This window comes from Primulina eburnea, chromosome 7, assembly GCF_022965805.1.
Source record: "Primulina eburnea isolate SZY01 chromosome 7, ASM2296580v1, whole genome shotgun sequence".
NCBI classification, from domain to species: Eukaryota; Viridiplantae; Streptophyta; class Magnoliopsida; order Lamiales; family Gesneriaceae; genus Primulina; species Primulina eburnea.
In genome coordinates, this window is record NC_133107.1 from 11631070 (window position 1) to 11648089 (window position 17020).

A 17020-nucleotide genomic window follows, 5' to 3' on the forward strand; every position below is an offset into this window, starting at 1 on the left:
GAATACTATAAAATTTTTCCCAAAATAGGAAGGACACAGACCCCGTGCTTGGACCCGTGCATGGGTCCGTGTAGGTTGGAACACCGATGACTCGAAAATAAGGGAGGACACGTACCCCGTACTAGGGTCCGTGTAATTGCGCAAAAGAAGTACTCGGGAAGAAGAAGGGACACGGACCCCATGTCAGGGTCCGTATAAGGGTCCGTGTGGGCACGCTAAATCGACACCAAGAAAAAATAAAGGCACGGACCCCGTGCCAGGGTCCGTGTTCGGGTCCGTGTACCTGCGCTAATTGGAACCCAACGAGAATTTAATACATGAGATGCTTATCTTTCTAGACTCGATTGTACAGACCATGAAATGACACCCCGAGACCCATCCTAGCATACCATAACATTGAACCAAACTTGTACAAACATCCCAAAGCAACGACGTCCACCCTACTACTCATACAAATCAAAAACATAACAATTGACACCAAATTGTTTCCTACAACTTCTAATGGATTCAAATGTCTATCGACACTAACCGACAATCCAAATGCCAACCCAACATCAAACTAAGCATACCTAAACGTAGCAACGATCACCTGTCGATCCCCAACGAATCATACAACCATAAAACTTCAAGAACGTATCAATATCGTAATTTTCTGAAAACGCAGTTTGAGCAGTCTCACGAAAAACACCATAACTCGCACAATTGTTATCCAAATATTTCGAGTTTATTGTCAAATCGAAGGTATCAAAAAGTTCTACATTTTTCACGTTGAAAGTTTTCTCAGAATCATGACCGGAAAATTGCAGTATTTAAAATGACAGCAAAAACGTAAATTTGTGATCCAAAATCGTTTCAAAATTGATCTAAACATGATTGCTCAAACTTCTACACATCACACATGTATTTTTTACGCATAAATAACAACAAAACGCATAATATGACGAGATCGATACAGGAATGAAAGTATATACGTGTCTTTTGATGATAAACTTTACCGAAACGGCGATACCGATGCGGGAACGGAACGAGGCTTGATCCGAGACGAACGTGACACTAAATTCTTGTAATAAAACTCACGAAAATTGCTGGGAGATTCGAAGATAAGGGGACGGCTGCTGAATGCTATGGAACCCTAGGTTTCTCTCTTTTAAATTCTGAAAATAAAATGTGTATGTGTGTAGTGTGTTTTTACGTGAGTGTTTGTGAAATTGTGTGTGTGCGTGTGTTTTTAATAGCTAGGGAATAAATTAGTCTTTATGATAATTAGCCACTAATTAAAATGCCAACCTTCAATTAACTTTAACAAAATTCCAAATTAAAAAACATCCACACTAATTTTATAAAATTCTCTAATTAGCACAATAAAACACCAAAAATGCTAACTTTAAAAGTTTTAAAACTCTTAAATCACTAAATATATAAATAAGACTTTAAAATACTAACAACTTAATAAATTAGTTAAAATGCTCCAACCTCAACTTAAAATAAAATACCACATTTTTAGTTACCAAAATCGTCACCGCTCTTTTCCTCGATCCCGCCTCGAGTAATCGCCTGAAACATGAAACTTGAAAAACATTTTAACGTGCATCATGAAAATCATTTTAAGCTTAAATAAAATATTTAACAATTTAAATAATACATGAGTTATACGTGTACTGATTCTTGGGCATTATATGTTGAGCCTTTAGACTCACTAGACTTGATCGATGCAGGTGAGGACGAGTACGAGAAGGCGAGAGGCGGGAACCGGTGAGTTGGCTCGGACTGTGCGGAGGCCTAACTCGAGGACCTTCTAAGTTTTCAAGAATTTTTATGTACGTTAAATTCATTTACTCTGATTTTATTTGAATTACTTCATGTTGTTTAAACAAGTACCTGTTGCTAGCTCTTTTAAATTTCAAATATTTAGACAAACATTTTACTTGTATTTCATTTGAGAGATTATTACTTATTTAAGGAAAAAAATTTATTTTTCACAAATTTTGAGTAGTTTTAAAGTACGGTACGTTACATAATGAATCCTTACTTGTTGAGATCAAGTGTGCATGGTGTGATTCTTATAGCCGATGTCCAGTCATCTATGATATATTCTCTTTTTTTGAAATCCAACACATCAAGGTTAAGCATAATCTCATAAGAATGTATTGGTTCTAAAACAGACTTCCCATAAGGTGTTTGGTACAAAAGAATTTGATTTCTCCTTGACCTTGTTTCTGTTAGCTGTGTTTCTTCACCTACATGGAAATCTTTTGGGGTCGTCCTCTCATATTTGCATTATGAGATCTTACAATTTCATTTGGTGGTTTATGGGAAGATGACCAAGTTATTGAGGGAGGTTCGCCACCTGTTGTAATCTTCTTCAAATCTACGATCGTGAGATTCACAAAAGATTCTGCAAGGTCTTGAAGATCTTCTAGACCAATCCTTTCTATAGTTGTCGTCATCTTATTTTTTTATGAAACAGTTTTAATCAGTTCGATCATTTTTCTTCGTCGGTTAAAGGTTTTGGCATTATCAAGGTCTTCCCTCTTTGGTGTAATAAGAGTTCAGTATCAAAGGATGACGGTAACCTTTCGTCCGATGTCTTTTTACTAGAACTTGGTTGTTGTTCTAGAGTTTGGATTTTTGTTTGAATATCCCTTAATGTTCCGAGAATTTTTCTTGTTTTCAAGGATTTCTTCGATTTTATGTGGTATATAATATAGCTGATTATCATAGTTCGTATCGTCTTTTGGATCTCTCTAAAATCTCCGGAGATTTTAGATGAATCCGAGACGATTTCTAATAATTTTTTATTTTGAATTAAGTTTACTTAATATTCTGATTTGTTCCTCTTTGTGCATGTTATCTAACATCGGTTAGATCTTCTTGTTAATATTCAAAATTATTGAAATTAGTTCTGTAAATATTAAATCTCGAACATATGTTCAGATCCATAATTTTGATAAATAACCTCCTCGAACATTTAATTACACAATAATAATACTATTGTGTATTTGAAATAATTTTACTTCGAATTTGATACTATTTTTTGTCAGTAAAACAAATATAGATATTTTCGACATTTTTGACATCGTTACAGGGTATAAACAAAGTTTATATAGTACAAAGAGTAAATAAAAAACTTATGCTTTGATTTGAAGATTTATCTCAAATTTTTCCTATTATTTTTACGATTTTTAAAAATAGTTAGATGACAATTTTCCGTAAAATATAATACGTACAATTAGTTTTAGTGATTTATTAAAAGAACAATATCAAATTATATGAGTAAAACGCCGTCGTTTAACTCGCTAACACTCGGTGTTCTCTCTAACCTTTTCACTCTCTCACAAACCCCTCTTGTTTTTGACCATTTTACTCTGCTCACTTTTCTCTCTCTCTCTCTCATCAACGATTCTGCCTCCATGGCTTCTCGGAGGCTGTTAGCCTCGATCCTCCGATCCTCCGCCGCTCGCGCCTCTAGATCCCCATTCTTCGCCGCCCCCAAGCCCCGGACGCTGCACCGTCCCTCGCCCGCCGGTCACTTCCTGCACCGCTTTGCTGCTCACTACGCCACATCGTCCGCCGCGGCTGCCACCCCCTCCGCCCCTTCCCCGTCCGCGGGTGGGCTATCGGGGAAAATCACCGATGAGTTCACTGGCCAGGGCGCTATCGGGAAGGTGTGCCAGGTCATCGGAGCCGTCGTCGATGTGAGATTTGACGAGGGTTTACCCCCGATTTTGACGGCTTTGGAGGTGCTGGATAATCAGATAAGGCTTGTTTTGGAGGTGGCGCAGCACTTGGGTGAGAATGTGGTGAGGTGTATTGCTATGGATGGAACTGAAGGGTTGGTCCGAGGCCAGCGTGTCCTCAACACTGGATCCCCCATTACCGTGAGACACAAATACTTGTCCTTTTTATTGACTGATTTTTTAGATGGAATTGTTGTTGATTCTTTATCTTTTGGGGTTCAACCATGGTTGATTTTTAATTTCTTTGGAAGCATTTGAGTTCTTGGAGTGGAACTTAATTTTGACATGATTTGAGCGTGGTTTGAGCTAGATCGATCAGTGTTTTGGTTCATTCCTATTTCCTAGTATGAAATTGATTGGATTTGAGTTCTTTGTTTGGCGTGGCAAGACCTATTTTTCCTTCCTGCATTTTGCAGACGATCAAACGTGGACTTGAGGTGTCTTTATATGCAATTAGAGCGTTGTGTATGATTAGTTCTTCATGAGATGTATTGGGGGCAATTTGTTTTCACTAACGTCATTCGTTCATAGGTGCCTGTCGGTAGAGCTACCCTTGGACGCATCATTAACGTCATCGGAGAGCCGATTGATCACAGAGGCGATATTAGTAAGTGAATTTATCCTCTTTTTGTTTTTGTTTATGTTTTTGTTTTGTTATGTATTTGGGTAAAGTAAAGTTGCACCTTTTATAACGAGTGATCTTTGTTGCAGACACTGAACACTTTTTACCAATTCACCGTGAAGCTCCTTCCTTCGTGGAGCAAGCAACAGAGCAACAAATTCTCGTCACTGGTATCAAGGTGCTTTCTGAACTCTAATCAGGCCAACTTTGTTTGATTACTTATGTTTTAATTGATGTTATTTACCATGGTGTACTTGTCAAACATTGGAGTTTTGATCATGATGCAAAACTATGCTGTGTTTTTTATCCCAGGTCGTCGACCTTCTTGCACCTTACCAAAGAGGAGGCAAAATTGGTTTATTTGGCGGTGCTGGTGTAGGAAAAACCGTGCTTATCATGGAACTGATTAATAATGTTGCAAAAGCTCATGGTTCGTTCCCTTGTTTGATGAATTTATATGCTAATTAGCTGTTGTTTCTCGGGCATGTCTGACTGTCTATTATTTTCTTTGCCAGGTGGTTTCTCTGTCTTTGCTGGTGTAGGAGAACGTACTCGAGAGGGCAATGATTTGTACAGGGAAATGATTGAGAGTGGTGTTATTAAGCTAGGTGACAAGCAGGTCTGCATGAATCAAGTTTCATAATTGTTTTATCAAATTTGATCATGCCTTTTTTCTTATTCTTCTTTTGTATACTGAATTCTCAGTCTGAGAGCAAGTGTGCCCTTGTCTATGGTCAAATGAATGAACCGCCTGGCGCTCGTGCTCGTGTGGGACTTACTGGACTTACAGTGGCTGAACATTTCCGAGATGCAGAAGGACAAGATGTGCTCCTCTTTATTGACAATATCTTCCGTTTTACTCAGGTGAGTTTGGTGCATATGATCATTCTTGAAAAGTTCTTTGCGTTTGTGGCATATGTCCCATATGGTAATATGTACCGTTATAAACCCTTTCAGGCCAACTCAGAAGTGTCTGCTTTGCTTGGGCGTATCCCATCTGCCGTCGGATATCAACCTACGTTGGCTACCGATCTTGGAGGCCTTCAAGAACGCATTACTACTACTAAGAAAGGTTCCATTACATCTGTCCAAGCCATTTATGTGCCAGCTGATGACTTGACGGATCCAGCACCTGCAACCACCTTTGCTCACTTGGATGCCACAACTGTGTTATCTCGACAGGTATATGGAGTTTCTTGAATTTCCTCAAAGAAGCAGAATATAACAATTCATTTTTTTAATATTGCAATTCTTGTTACTGTTTCGATTAGATTTCTGAGCTTGGTATCTATCCTGCCGTCGATCCTCTGGACTCAACATCTCGTATGCTTTCCCCACACATTCTGGGAGAGGATCACTACAACACAGCTCGAGGTGTACAGAAAGTCCTCCAAAACTACAAGAATCTTCAAGATATTATTGCCATTCTTGGAATGGATGAGCTTAGTGAAGATGACAAATTGACTGTTGCACGTGCTCGTAAAATTCAACGGTTCTTGAGCCAGCCTTTCCATGTTGCAGAAGTTTTCACGGGTGCCCCTGGAAAGTATGTAGAGTTGAAAGAGAGCGTCACCAGCTTCCAGGTATATTTTATTTGAATCTCATCCTGGGGAATTTACTGTTTTCATGAATGCTTAATTTGCAATTTTCAATGAACTTGCCTATATTACTACACGCGTACATGATATCACTAAGGTTGCATTCTAATATGAGAATTTGGAGTTGAGCAAGGAAATGAGAGATGGATTTCTAATGGTCTCATTTGGGAAGGATTTGAAAATCCATTATTATGCATCACCCAGATATATTATTTTGCTTAAATATATGGAGTTCAAAAACACCCAAACAAACACAATCAATTCAGATAACGGACTTGAAGAATTTGATTTCAAATGCTGACTATTGTGCGGGATGTGCCTAGACGAGTGCTTTGTTTTGAGGATTTGAAATTTTTTATTATTTCTGAAGTGAACTGGTTTCTTGAACGAGCTTCAGTTTCTTATTCATTTACTAGAATGTCAATTCCTCCTGAAATGGTTGGACTGCATTTGCATGGAAGTATTTAAAAAATCTATGATTTGAGTTAATTGTGTTTTAAGGTATCTTTGGATGTGGTGATCAAACTAATTTTGTATGGATTGCTTGGATTGATTGATTTGAAATCCAAAATTATTGACTTCATATTTAAATAAGATTTTAGAGTCGATTACTACTTTTTCAAGTCATTCTAATTTATTTTAAATTCCCTGAAATTGAAGGCGTTTGAAATCTTTTTGAATTCCATCTTTTAAATCTGTTAATCAAATCCAAATTCATTGAGCTAAATGCAACCTTAAGATCTTTAGTTGTTCTAGCGTAGTATTATGATTCGAACCTCTCAAATTAGAGTAATTTGAAATCCAAATTTCAAATTGTTTTCTCAAATTTAAAGTAGCTGTTTCAAATGCAGTCTGGGGTTGGCTTGATCGAAGGATTTGAAACTCAAAATTTCAAATTATAGATCAAATCCAAATTCATTGAGCTAAATGCAACCTTAAGAACTTTAGTTGTTTTATCATAGTACGATGATTCTAACCTCTCAAATTAGAGTAATTTGAAATCCAAATTTCAAATCGTTTCTCAAATTTAAAGTAGCTGTTTCAAATGCAGTCTGGGGTTGTCTTGACCGAATGGTTTGAAACTCAAAATTTCGAATTGTTACAATTATGTTCTGACTGACTGTATGTTGCTTATGAGTTTCCAATCATCATCCACAAAGTTATGTCATTTTTTACAATATGTTCGAAATTTTTCGTCATTTGTGTAGTTTGAACTCCACTCCTTTGATTCATCTGTCAAGTGAAAGTCTTTGATCCAAATGCAATCTTTGTTTACTTTAACTAATGTGCCTCCATGTTTTTTTTTTTTATTTTTTTTATCCCTTGCGAAGCTTTCTGATCAATATGATATCCAGTACCCCAACAGCCTTTTTTTTCCTTTTCCTATCATTATTTGAATTATCCTGTCGTCTATTACTGGCACAAGTTGGCACGATAACACGTTTTATTGCTTACAACAGGGAGTCTTGGACGGAAAATATGACGATCTTTCAGAACAATCTTTTTACATGGTTGGAGGAATCGAAGAGGTCATAGCCAAGGCAGAGAAGATTGCCAAGGAGTCTTCTGCTTAAGATACATCTTAACCTTTCACAGCTTCCTTTTGTCCTTCCCTAGCCAAAATAAGTTAATTCTTGGGCATGCCAACATCAAGAATTCTTCTGTTTTACCCTTGGGACCATATTTTCTGAATTTATCCGTGTTCCCGTTTGATATGAACCGGGTCACGTTGAGAATACCTAGCCGACCCTCGTTTGTTGACATAACAAGGAGGTCACGACGCAATGGCGTTGTATTTTTTTGCTTAATTTTGTGTTCGCTGTGAATCTTTTTCATATTTAGTACCGATTAATCGCGTATGGTTAGTTCAACATGTGAAAAATTGTTGACAAAGCTTAGTGCAACCTCAAATTAAAAGTTTTCTTATCCAAATGAGTGCAAATGTTGTTTTCTTGATTTATCAAATTTTTTAATTAATTATTGCTTTCATTGATAAAATTCAAAATTTTAAAAATTAATTCTTTTTATAAGTGAAATTATTATTAATGTAAATTTGATTATACGTGTCAAAGAACAAAATTCGTTTTGCCCTTGTTGAATAAGAGGGGTGTCAAAATCAGGTTTGATATGTCGATTCGACATGATTTGATCCGAAAAAATCAGGTTTGGAGTTTCGGATCAAGTCGGGTTGGATCTGATAACTAACCCAAAATATATTTTAGTTCAGGTCGATTACGTGTCAATCCGAGTTGACCTGGAAATTTTAATTTTTTTCAGTATGTAATTAATGAATATTTCTATGTTTTTATGTTTATATTTTTGAAAAAATATTTATTGTATATTTATATCATAAATTTTTATAATTTAATATTTATTTTACGTATTTTTTATTTTTTAAACAATTATTTATTTGATTAGATAAATATAGCTTAATTTTCTATAATTAGAGTTTTTATTATTATATAAAATATTTGTTTGAAATTTTATTTTCAAATAATTTAAAATATCAAAATCGGGTTCAAGTTCTGAATTTTCAGGTTAAACAATTTTTAAATAGTACTATATTTCAACCCGACGTATCGGAATTGATATCCTAGTATAGAGTAATCCAAAATTAGTAAAAAAAAAAAATTAAACTGATATTTATATAAATTGCATTATCTTCTAATTTTTTTTTCATGAAATTAGAATTAATCTAATCTTGTGAATGTTTTACTAAAACAAAATGAAACTATTTACACAAAATAAATTATGTTTTACTACTTGTCAAATTGTTTTAAAAATTAATACTTAATAATGGTTTTAAATCTTATTCATTTCAAGATTAAGTTGACAAGCTCTTGGGAATAATCCATTTCCTCCTCCTGTGTTTTTGGTATGAAACTATATTATAATCGGCTTTTGCCCAAGTTGATTAGAATAATCTAAAATTAGTAAAAAAAAAATCATATATATAATTATTTGTATAAATTGCATTATCTTAAAAAAAATCAAGAAGTTACAATTAATTTAAGGGCAAACTTGTAAGAACTCTCATCTCTAATATCAACTTTCTCTTTACTCCACATTCTTCCAAACCTTTGTTTGAGCTTCCCGATTTTTTAAAATTTCTAAAAATATCATCAATCATCAAATTGTGGTAAGTGACAATGTTTTATGTATGTAGCCTATTTTTAAAAGGCATATAGCCTAAAGTCACGCAATTACGCAAGGTTTCAAGCCTATATACCATCTTCAGATGATCTATTAATTTTTATATATATATAAATGGTCTTATCATGCTTCCGTATAATAAATTGAACAGTTTACCTCTTTGATCAGAGTGACACGGGGTTGAAACCACTGGGTTTTACAGACTGCTCCTCACAGTCTAACCACGCGGTAGCAACAGATGGTTTGTGACGCAGATTCTTTAAACAGCACCTAGCACAACCCTGTTTCGTTTCTTTCCTCGTGGTGTATAGTAAAGTAGCTCAATTTGAAACTAATACATGAGAGAGGCAACAAATCTTGGTCTTTTTATTCAAACATACAAACTATTATTACATAATAACCTCCTGTAGAGGAGGAAGAACTTGCTTAGCTATCTATAGTAGCCGGAGTTACAACAAAAATAAACTAGTAAGAGAAAATATTACAATTTATTTTGAAAGAAAATGAAGAGGTTGAATGATGTCTTTATCTTCATTCTGTCTTGGTATTTATAGAAGTCTCAGTGGATTTGAAATCCAGACTTCAAAGCTTGTAAATCCTTCTGTCATTTGTGGCCAACAACATCTTGTGAGTGGCTGTCCCTTCAACCACTAGCTGCTGGCTTTTCTTTAATGGGTAATTGAGCGGTCATTCTTTCAACTAGTAAGTGGACTCATCTTTTAGTGGTGGTTATCATCCACTAATAGAGTGGTTGGATCGCATGTGTACTTTTCTTTGTCGGAGAATCTTTTGCTTTTGTATTGTCCTCGAGAAAATTGTTTTGTGTGGCACTTCATCACTTGGTTATGTTTCTGCCACATGCTTTCGGTCTGATCTGGGTCTAAAGTCCTTGCCAAACTCTGGCTCCTTTTGGTTCGGGCATTCTAGGCAGATGTTTTCTAACCATATTTTCATATGAGCCATGTTACAAAATTTCGAAGAATTTCTTTGTTCTCTGACAGCTTGCTATTCCACGGAAGGTTTCTTTTCTTTTCAAATAAGTTTTTTGCAAAATTTTTTGTTTTTCTTGTTATATTATTTAACAAGAACGATTCATTTACCAAATTATGATAAAAATTAAATGGAAACTTGACTTTCACCATCCCATTTAGGCATACCCATAGAGCTCATGCTCTTCTGGTAGAGATGTCATCTTCAGTTATTGAAGAAAAAATGAGTGTTTCTTCTGTTGGAGGATCCTTCATAAATTTTTGAACATTTGTGTCTGGCCACCTTAGCTTGATAAAATGAAAGGCTTCGTGAGAGCCTTTTCATGCAGATTTCTCATAAGGTGTTTGGTGCAAGGGAACTCTCCTTGATCTCGTTCCTGCTGGGTGTGATTCTCCACCAGTATGAAAGTTTGGTTAGGGTTCTTTCATATTTATATTCTGATATCCCACACTTTCTCTTGGTGGTTCCTAAGAATATGACCAGGTTATGGTAGGTAGTTCACCCTTAGTTGTGTTCATCTATATCTACAACCTTGAGATTTGCAAAAGATTTTGCAAGGTCTTGGAAATCATCGAGACTAATTCTTTCTAAAGTTGTCATCACATTAATTTTTTTCTAAGACTACTTTAATTAGGTTAATCAATTTTTTTTCTTCGGTTAAAGGTTTTGGCATTACTTTAGTCTCCCTCTTTGGTGTAACAAGAGTTCAGTACCAAAGGATGGTGGTATCCTTTCTTTTGAAGTTTTTTTACTATAACTTAGTTGTTGTTCTAAGTTTTAAATTCTTGTTTGAATCTTCTTTAATGTTCCAAAAATTTCTTTCTGGTTTTTAAGGATATTCTCCACATTTTGTGGTATATAATACATCATATTGCCATAATTCTGTACTGTTTTTTGAATTTCTCTAAGATTTCCGAAAAGTTTAGAGGAATCTGGTATTATTTCTAAAAACCTATTATTTTGAACCATAAGTTTGCTTTAAGACCGTTTGAAATACTTTTACCTAAGTTCTGATACCATTTACGACACATTAAAATTCACACATACAAGAGTTTTTTTGTCATTTTTATCCTTTCAAGGAGTTTTAAAAAACTTTTTTGGGTGTAAGGAATTAAAGATAAATTTATATTTGAGCTTGGAGATTTATCTCCAATTTACCCTTAATTTAATCTTATGAATATTTTACTAAAACAAAATGATACTAATTTACAAAATAAATTTTGTGAATGTTTCAAGTTTACTACTTATCAAATCGTTTTAAAAAAATCAATTAGTTAGCCTTGTTCTCTAATCTGATTCATTCCAAAAGTAAGTTCAGGCGCTTGGCGATAATCCATTTCATCCTTCTGGGTTTTGGTATGAAAAAATATCATAATAAGCTTTTAAGACAAACAATAACTTTTCAAATTATTTTTTTTTCACCTGCAATTTATATGTTTTCATAACAAAAATTGAAATATGAAATTTTGGTGCTTTCATAGACAATGTTCACAAAACTAGCAAACACAAATGAAGTTCAACATGGTTCCAGATACATTCTTCCATATACTCGCGGTCGCAGCCGTCCAACAAACGAGCAATCATTGTCAAATTTTAAGAATACCCCCCTACCAGAAAAAGCCAAGGAAATCTGACAGCCTAATGATTTTAACTGCTGTGTGGACAAGTATTCGCATGGCCATTCAGATCATCAGCCTCTCCAGAACCATTTCCAAGATGTTTGCCATTTAGATTTAACTGCGGTGATGCCACAATATTCTCTGGTGGCAATTTGTCCGAGTGGCTATTCCCATTCCGGTGGTGGTGATTGTGTCGACGACTGCAGTTCTTTTTCTTCTCTATTCTACTTTTTCCATCATCATTATCATCATCGCATGATTTATCCAAAGATCTGCTTCTTCTGCCATGTCTGTGTTCATCGGAGTCTGACGAGTACTCATGGCTATGAGACAGTTGATGTTTGGAGAAGTGTGATCGTTTGTGCTGCTTATTGTTCTTCGCATGGATACTTTTCTGGACATCATCATCATCAGTCAAAAAATCTGTAAGGCTCGAATTTGTTCTTCGATGATGTTTGTGATGCCGGGAATGGCTCCTTTTTCCAACAGGATTATCATCTTCATCACTAGAAGGGTCCGAAGCACCATATTCGGTGCTTGAAACATACCTCTGTCTCTTATGGTGTGTCTTCTTCCTATCCTCTTCTGAATCACTCTCATATTCATCACTGCTATCATCCGAACCAGAAGATCGTCTCTTTAGCTTCCGTCTCTTGTCCTTCCTCTTTTCATGGTCACCAGAGTCATAATGGCTGTGCTTCTTTTGCCTCTTGTGGTATTTCTTGGTTCTCTTTCTCCTTCGTTCATGGCTCTGACTATCAGAATCAGAATCACTATCACTATCTGAGATTGAAACTGATCTCCTTTTGTGCTTGGAAACTCTTGATTTCCTTTCTCTCACTTCAGTATCAGCTCTACGTGTTGCAGCAGCAGCTTCAAGTTTCTGTTCCCATTTCAGAGGGGCTTCTTTCTTGGCCAATACTCTCTTTTGTTTCTCCTCAAGCAACTGCATAAATTTCTTGGCATCCATAAACACAACTCTACCTGCATTTGGTATGATGATGACCGGAAAGCCATCTCAAAAAAGAGAAGGGAAAAATGTTAGTTCTTCTGCCACCAAAAAAAATGTGAAACCATCAAGCACAAAAACCATGATGCATAACCAACAACGTAAACAACAAACCAATGATGCAAACATGATACCAGTCAGCCAATTTCTATCAATAGGATTAGCCTCAAAAGAATCCTGAACAAACTGTTTTGGCCATTTTGACACAAAATGTAGGCAAATTCGCCTAAGTTGCATAGAGAAGTCAAAATGATTCCATCACCAAAAAAAATTTCAACTACAAATACCACAAAAATCCACTGGCAAGAAGTGGATTCACGAAAGCTCAAGATAAGATAAAAGCTCGAGTCGCCTTTATCTCCACCCTGTTTCATTAAAAACAATAAACAGAAACTTAACACTAGAAGAGTCTCCACCTCTCGGGCCAAACCAGTCGGTGAGAATTAGGCACACGCCGCCATATAAGAAAATCTACAAATTTTACATGTATTCTCCCTAATAGGGGGTCGTTCCTCCACAAGAACACAACATGAGGTGGTCAGGACTAAAGGTTCCCAGTGGCCAATAACACAAACTACAAAATCCAAAATTTTTCTGAACAAAAGACCAATTGAAATCTAGTGAAGTATGTAAAAACCCTATACAAAAAATCCCAAATCTCCGCATAAACAAAACGTTTAAAAAGTCAACCTACGCAAAACCATCAACACTGTGATTTCGCACCAAAAGCATGTGATTTCGACGCTCCAAAGGACGAAAAAACATAGATCGAGCATTCAAAAAACATGTCGAAGGGATATGCATCCAAATCTTGAAACAGAGCCCACAAAACTCAAAAGTTAACCAAAAATAATCGCAACAATAATCGAAATTCAGCACGAAACTATTCAAGAATCCATACCTGATCAACAGATCTGAGTTGAAAGAGAAGGAGTAGGATTATGTTGTCACTGAGATTTTGCGAGTTTCAGCTCCTCTCCAGATTCTTCCGCAAGAGCGATTCAAACAGTGCGTAGTCTCCTGTACCTATAGAGGAAACGGTAAAAGACGCGTTTTCAACGTCAGGAAAACGTTCTCCACACGCAAAAAGACGCGTAAAATTTTCTTCTATTATATTAATTAATTATTTAAGAATTTATTTATATATTCTAACTAAAGAATTTATTTATTCTAACGAATTTTTTTAAAAAATTTGTATTATTTATCATTAAGTTGCAATATTTAATCCAAAAAATCATATATCTTTAAATAGATTAAAAATAACATATTTAAATAATTATTCTCATTAATTATTATATGGTCTCTCTATTACCCGAGATCTCTCGATGGGCGACTCACTACATTTTCGATAATTGAACTTAAAACTAGAGAAATAATGACTCATGTCTCTTAAATTTATGCTAAAAAGAAAAAGGTTAAGCTGCTTCTCAGAAAGAAATGATTTAGGTTGAGCTGAATCGATTCAATCTTTTCCGGATTATTTCATCCTACCCCTGCAGGCAGTGCCTGCAGGGGTACATCCAAGGGCCAGAATTTTTCTGGCCCCCAATTTTATTTTTTTTTAATTTTTTTTTTTCCACCATGAGGTTTGAATCTCAACCACTGCGTATGGGGGTTGGGGCCCTTGCCCACACACCCATCATCGAACTAAGCCATCTTTTCCCAGTGCTATGCTCCTACTACCACTTCTGCAGCTAGTCTGAGTCCCATGGAAAGTTATGGTGGTTTCCAATGTTAGAATTTTTCTAAAAATTCATATTTCTACACATTTATAAATGTGATAAATAATATGCGAAACAGATCAAGCATTAAAAATTCATATTTCTACACATTTATAAACGTGATAAATAATATGCGAAAACAGATCAAGCATTACCTCTGGCCATTGAATAATTTGTAAGTTCTCTGTTTTTCCTCCGATTGAAGCCTTCTAAGCATTCCAACACTCTCTGTAGATGTTGTATTTTGTTCTTATGAGGTGTGTACTAAGGGACCTCAATCACCAGTATTTATAGGCCTCTCATACCATCAAAGAGTGATTGCAGGAGCCTTATTGTCAAAAGAAGTTCTAAAGTTGAGGTTGCGTACGCATATTTTGTCAAAAGATGTATCAATGGCCGTCGTCATTTCCTACACGTTTATTCTTCTATTTTTGAATTGATATGTGCCAATTTTTCTTACATTCTCCCACTTATCTCAAATCTCATTTTCCATAGGAGAAAACAAAATACATGAATCATGGTGATAGGTCATCTTAAAACGAGTATCATCTTCCATGTATTAAAATGCATTATGTATCTCAAATCTGTATAACAGAATGAATAAACCTTGTGTTTATTTGAGGTCCAATTTTATTGATATTTCTCGAATCAATGAATGTGTGCACAACAAATATGAGAAAATATCACATCATAATTTCATTAATTTGTTCTTACAATAAAATTATATAAAGGAACCAACTCCCACTTTTTCTGTATGATCATTAAATATTAATGATGGCATGTCTTTATTCAAAGGATTTGCAATCATCAATTTAGTACTAATGTACTCGATAACTAATTTATTATCTTTAACATGTTCTATTATGGCTAAATATTTAATGTCGATATGCTTACTTCGACTACCACTTTTGTTATTTTAAGCCATAAAAAAAACAGCTGAATTGTCATGATAAGTGCAGGATTTGCACTTAATTTACATTTAAATCCATTTTGAATTATGTTTGTTTCGAATAGAATTATGCGTTTTTGTTTTGTTTATGTTGTCATTTCAGGAATGGAGAAAATAGCGAACACGAAGCCAAGAAGCGCACGACCACGAGTACATCACCGGACAGATGTGTGGGCGCGGCCGCGCCATTTCACGCGCAGGCGCGCATACACCCATAATGGAGCATGACCAGAGAGGAACGCGCGGTCGCGCCAACTCTCGCGCATCCGCGCGCACACACGCATGGGCCAAACACAGTAGATCGCGCGCCACAGCGCGAGATCACGCGCAGCCGCGCGTGCACAAGCACGGCCAGACACAGCAACTCGCGCGCCACCGCGCCATTTCATTCGCCACCGCGCGCGCGCCGCAGCCAGAATAGGTATAAAAGCGCGATCGCTAGGTCAGAAAAGGGGAGGAGCAGCCGTGGAGAGAAATCACACGAGAATACACCATCTTGGAAGGAAAAGAGGCGAGAAACGGAGCGCATACACGAGACGAAGATTCAGAGGGCGTAGAACAGTCACAAATACGAAGAACGACAGATCTGGGAACAGAGACGACACTTCGGATTTGTTATCTTTTCCTTTGTTTCTTTATTCTATTGTGTATCGATGCCTAGAATTACAAATATGTCTTTGGTTCTCTTGGATTTCGTGATGAACTAAACTTCCATTCTAGAGAATGACGTAACTCTGTTGAAACGATGATTTGACACCGTTGTTTATTTGATTGAATTCCGCTTTCGTTTAATTGTGTTCTCTATGTTTACTGCACTGCAATTTACTGGCCATAAATTGTTGTTGTTTGATTAATCTTATAACTCGGAAGAGGGACTAGGATTATAGATCATTAGAGACACATCGTTAAATGTTTATAGCGTTCGGAAGGCATATAACTTTTGCGAGGCTTAGTAAGAACATTGTTTGCATTTATCTATGAAACGTAGATTCTAATTAGGAATAATTGAATCGAAGTTGATAGATACACTTTATTCGTCACTTGGGAAAGGGAGAATAAAACAATCTAAGTGTTCTTGGCCATTAATTGATTGGAATTCAGGAATATAAATTAAACTGTGAATAATTATCGTGGAAACTTTGTGAAATCATTTCTCTAGATATTTTCTCTCATTATTATCTCTCAATTCGGTGACTTAATTAATTCATTGTTTTCAGTTAATTCTTTCAAACAAACCAACCGTTTATTCAATCTCTCTAAATAAAGTTGAGACTATTTTAATTACAAGAATTGATATACAATTTTACGCACACTCCTCGTGGGATCGATATCTGTACTCTAACCAGTACTAAAACTTGACACCGTACACTTGCGGTAGGAAAACGCGCAACAAGTTTTTGGCGCCGTTGCCGGGTAGTGTCAAATTTGAATTTATATCAGTATTGTTACCAATTAGTCTAGATTTTAATTTAGAGCTTTTATTTTTCTTTTATCTTATATTGATTAAGCGTTTTATTTCTCTTCTTGTTTGACAGTGTATGCTAAGATCGCAAAACTCAGACTTGCTTATTTTTTATCCGGAGATCGAAAGAACTGCGAGAAGATTAAGAAAAGCAAGAAGA

At 35.8% G+C, this 17020-nt stretch overlaps 2 protein-coding genes across 3 annotated transcripts; one reads left to right on the top strand and one right to left on the bottom strand.

Moving 5' to 3' along the window:
• Window positions 1-3348: 3348 nt before the first annotated feature.
• On the top strand, window positions 3349-7828 carry LOC140837235 (ATP synthase subunit beta, mitochondrial). The gene is made up of 9 exons (XM_073203315.1): window positions 3349-3878; window positions 4269-4344; window positions 4449-4537; window positions 4672-4789; window positions 4875-4978; window positions 5065-5223; window positions 5317-5541; window positions 5631-5942; window positions 7418-7828. Exons 1-9 carry the CDS (start codon window positions 3411-3413, stop codon window positions 7529-7531), a joined length of 1665 nt encoding a protein of 554 aa, XP_073059416.1. The 5' UTR covers window positions 3349-3410; the 3' UTR covers window positions 7532-7828.
• Window positions 7829-11557: 3729 nt separating this feature from the next.
• On the bottom strand, window positions 11558-13781 carry LOC140837236 (uncharacterized). Of its 2 annotated transcripts, none has more exons than XM_073203317.1 (2): window positions 13630-13781; window positions 11558-12703 (listed from the first exon to the last, which is right to left on the bottom strand). In XM_073203317.1, the coding sequence occupies exon 2, from the start codon at window positions 12687-12689 to the stop codon at window positions 11748-11750; it is 942 nt and encodes a 313-aa protein (XP_073059418.1). In that variant the 5' UTR covers window positions 12690-12703; window positions 13630-13781; the 3' UTR covers window positions 11558-11747. The 2 variants fall into 2 exon arrangements, with proteins under 2 accessions (XP_073059418.1, XP_073059417.1); XM_073203316.1 differs by having other exon boundaries at window positions 11558-12736; window positions 13630-13772.
• Window positions 13782-17020: the final 3239 nt, after the last annotated feature.

Bases quoted from the DNA above. Each gene is read 5' to 3' on its own strand.
- LOC140837235 (XM_073203315.1), top strand. From the start codon at position 3,411: ATGGCTTCTCGGAGGCTGTTAGCCTCGATCCTCCGATCCTCCGCCGCT. The intron at 4,538-4,671 runs GTGCTTTCTGAA...TTTTTATCCCAG, and splicing joins TTCTCGTCACTGGTATCAAG to GTCGTCGACCTTCTTGCACC. The intron at 4,790-4,874 runs GTTCGTTCCCTT...TTTCTTTGCCAG, and splicing joins TAATGTTGCAAAAGCTCATG to GTGGTTTCTCTGTCTTTGCT.
- LOC140837236 (XM_073203317.1), bottom strand. From the start codon at position 12,689: ATGGATGCCAAGAAATTTATGCAGTTGCTTGAGGAGAAACAAAAGAGA.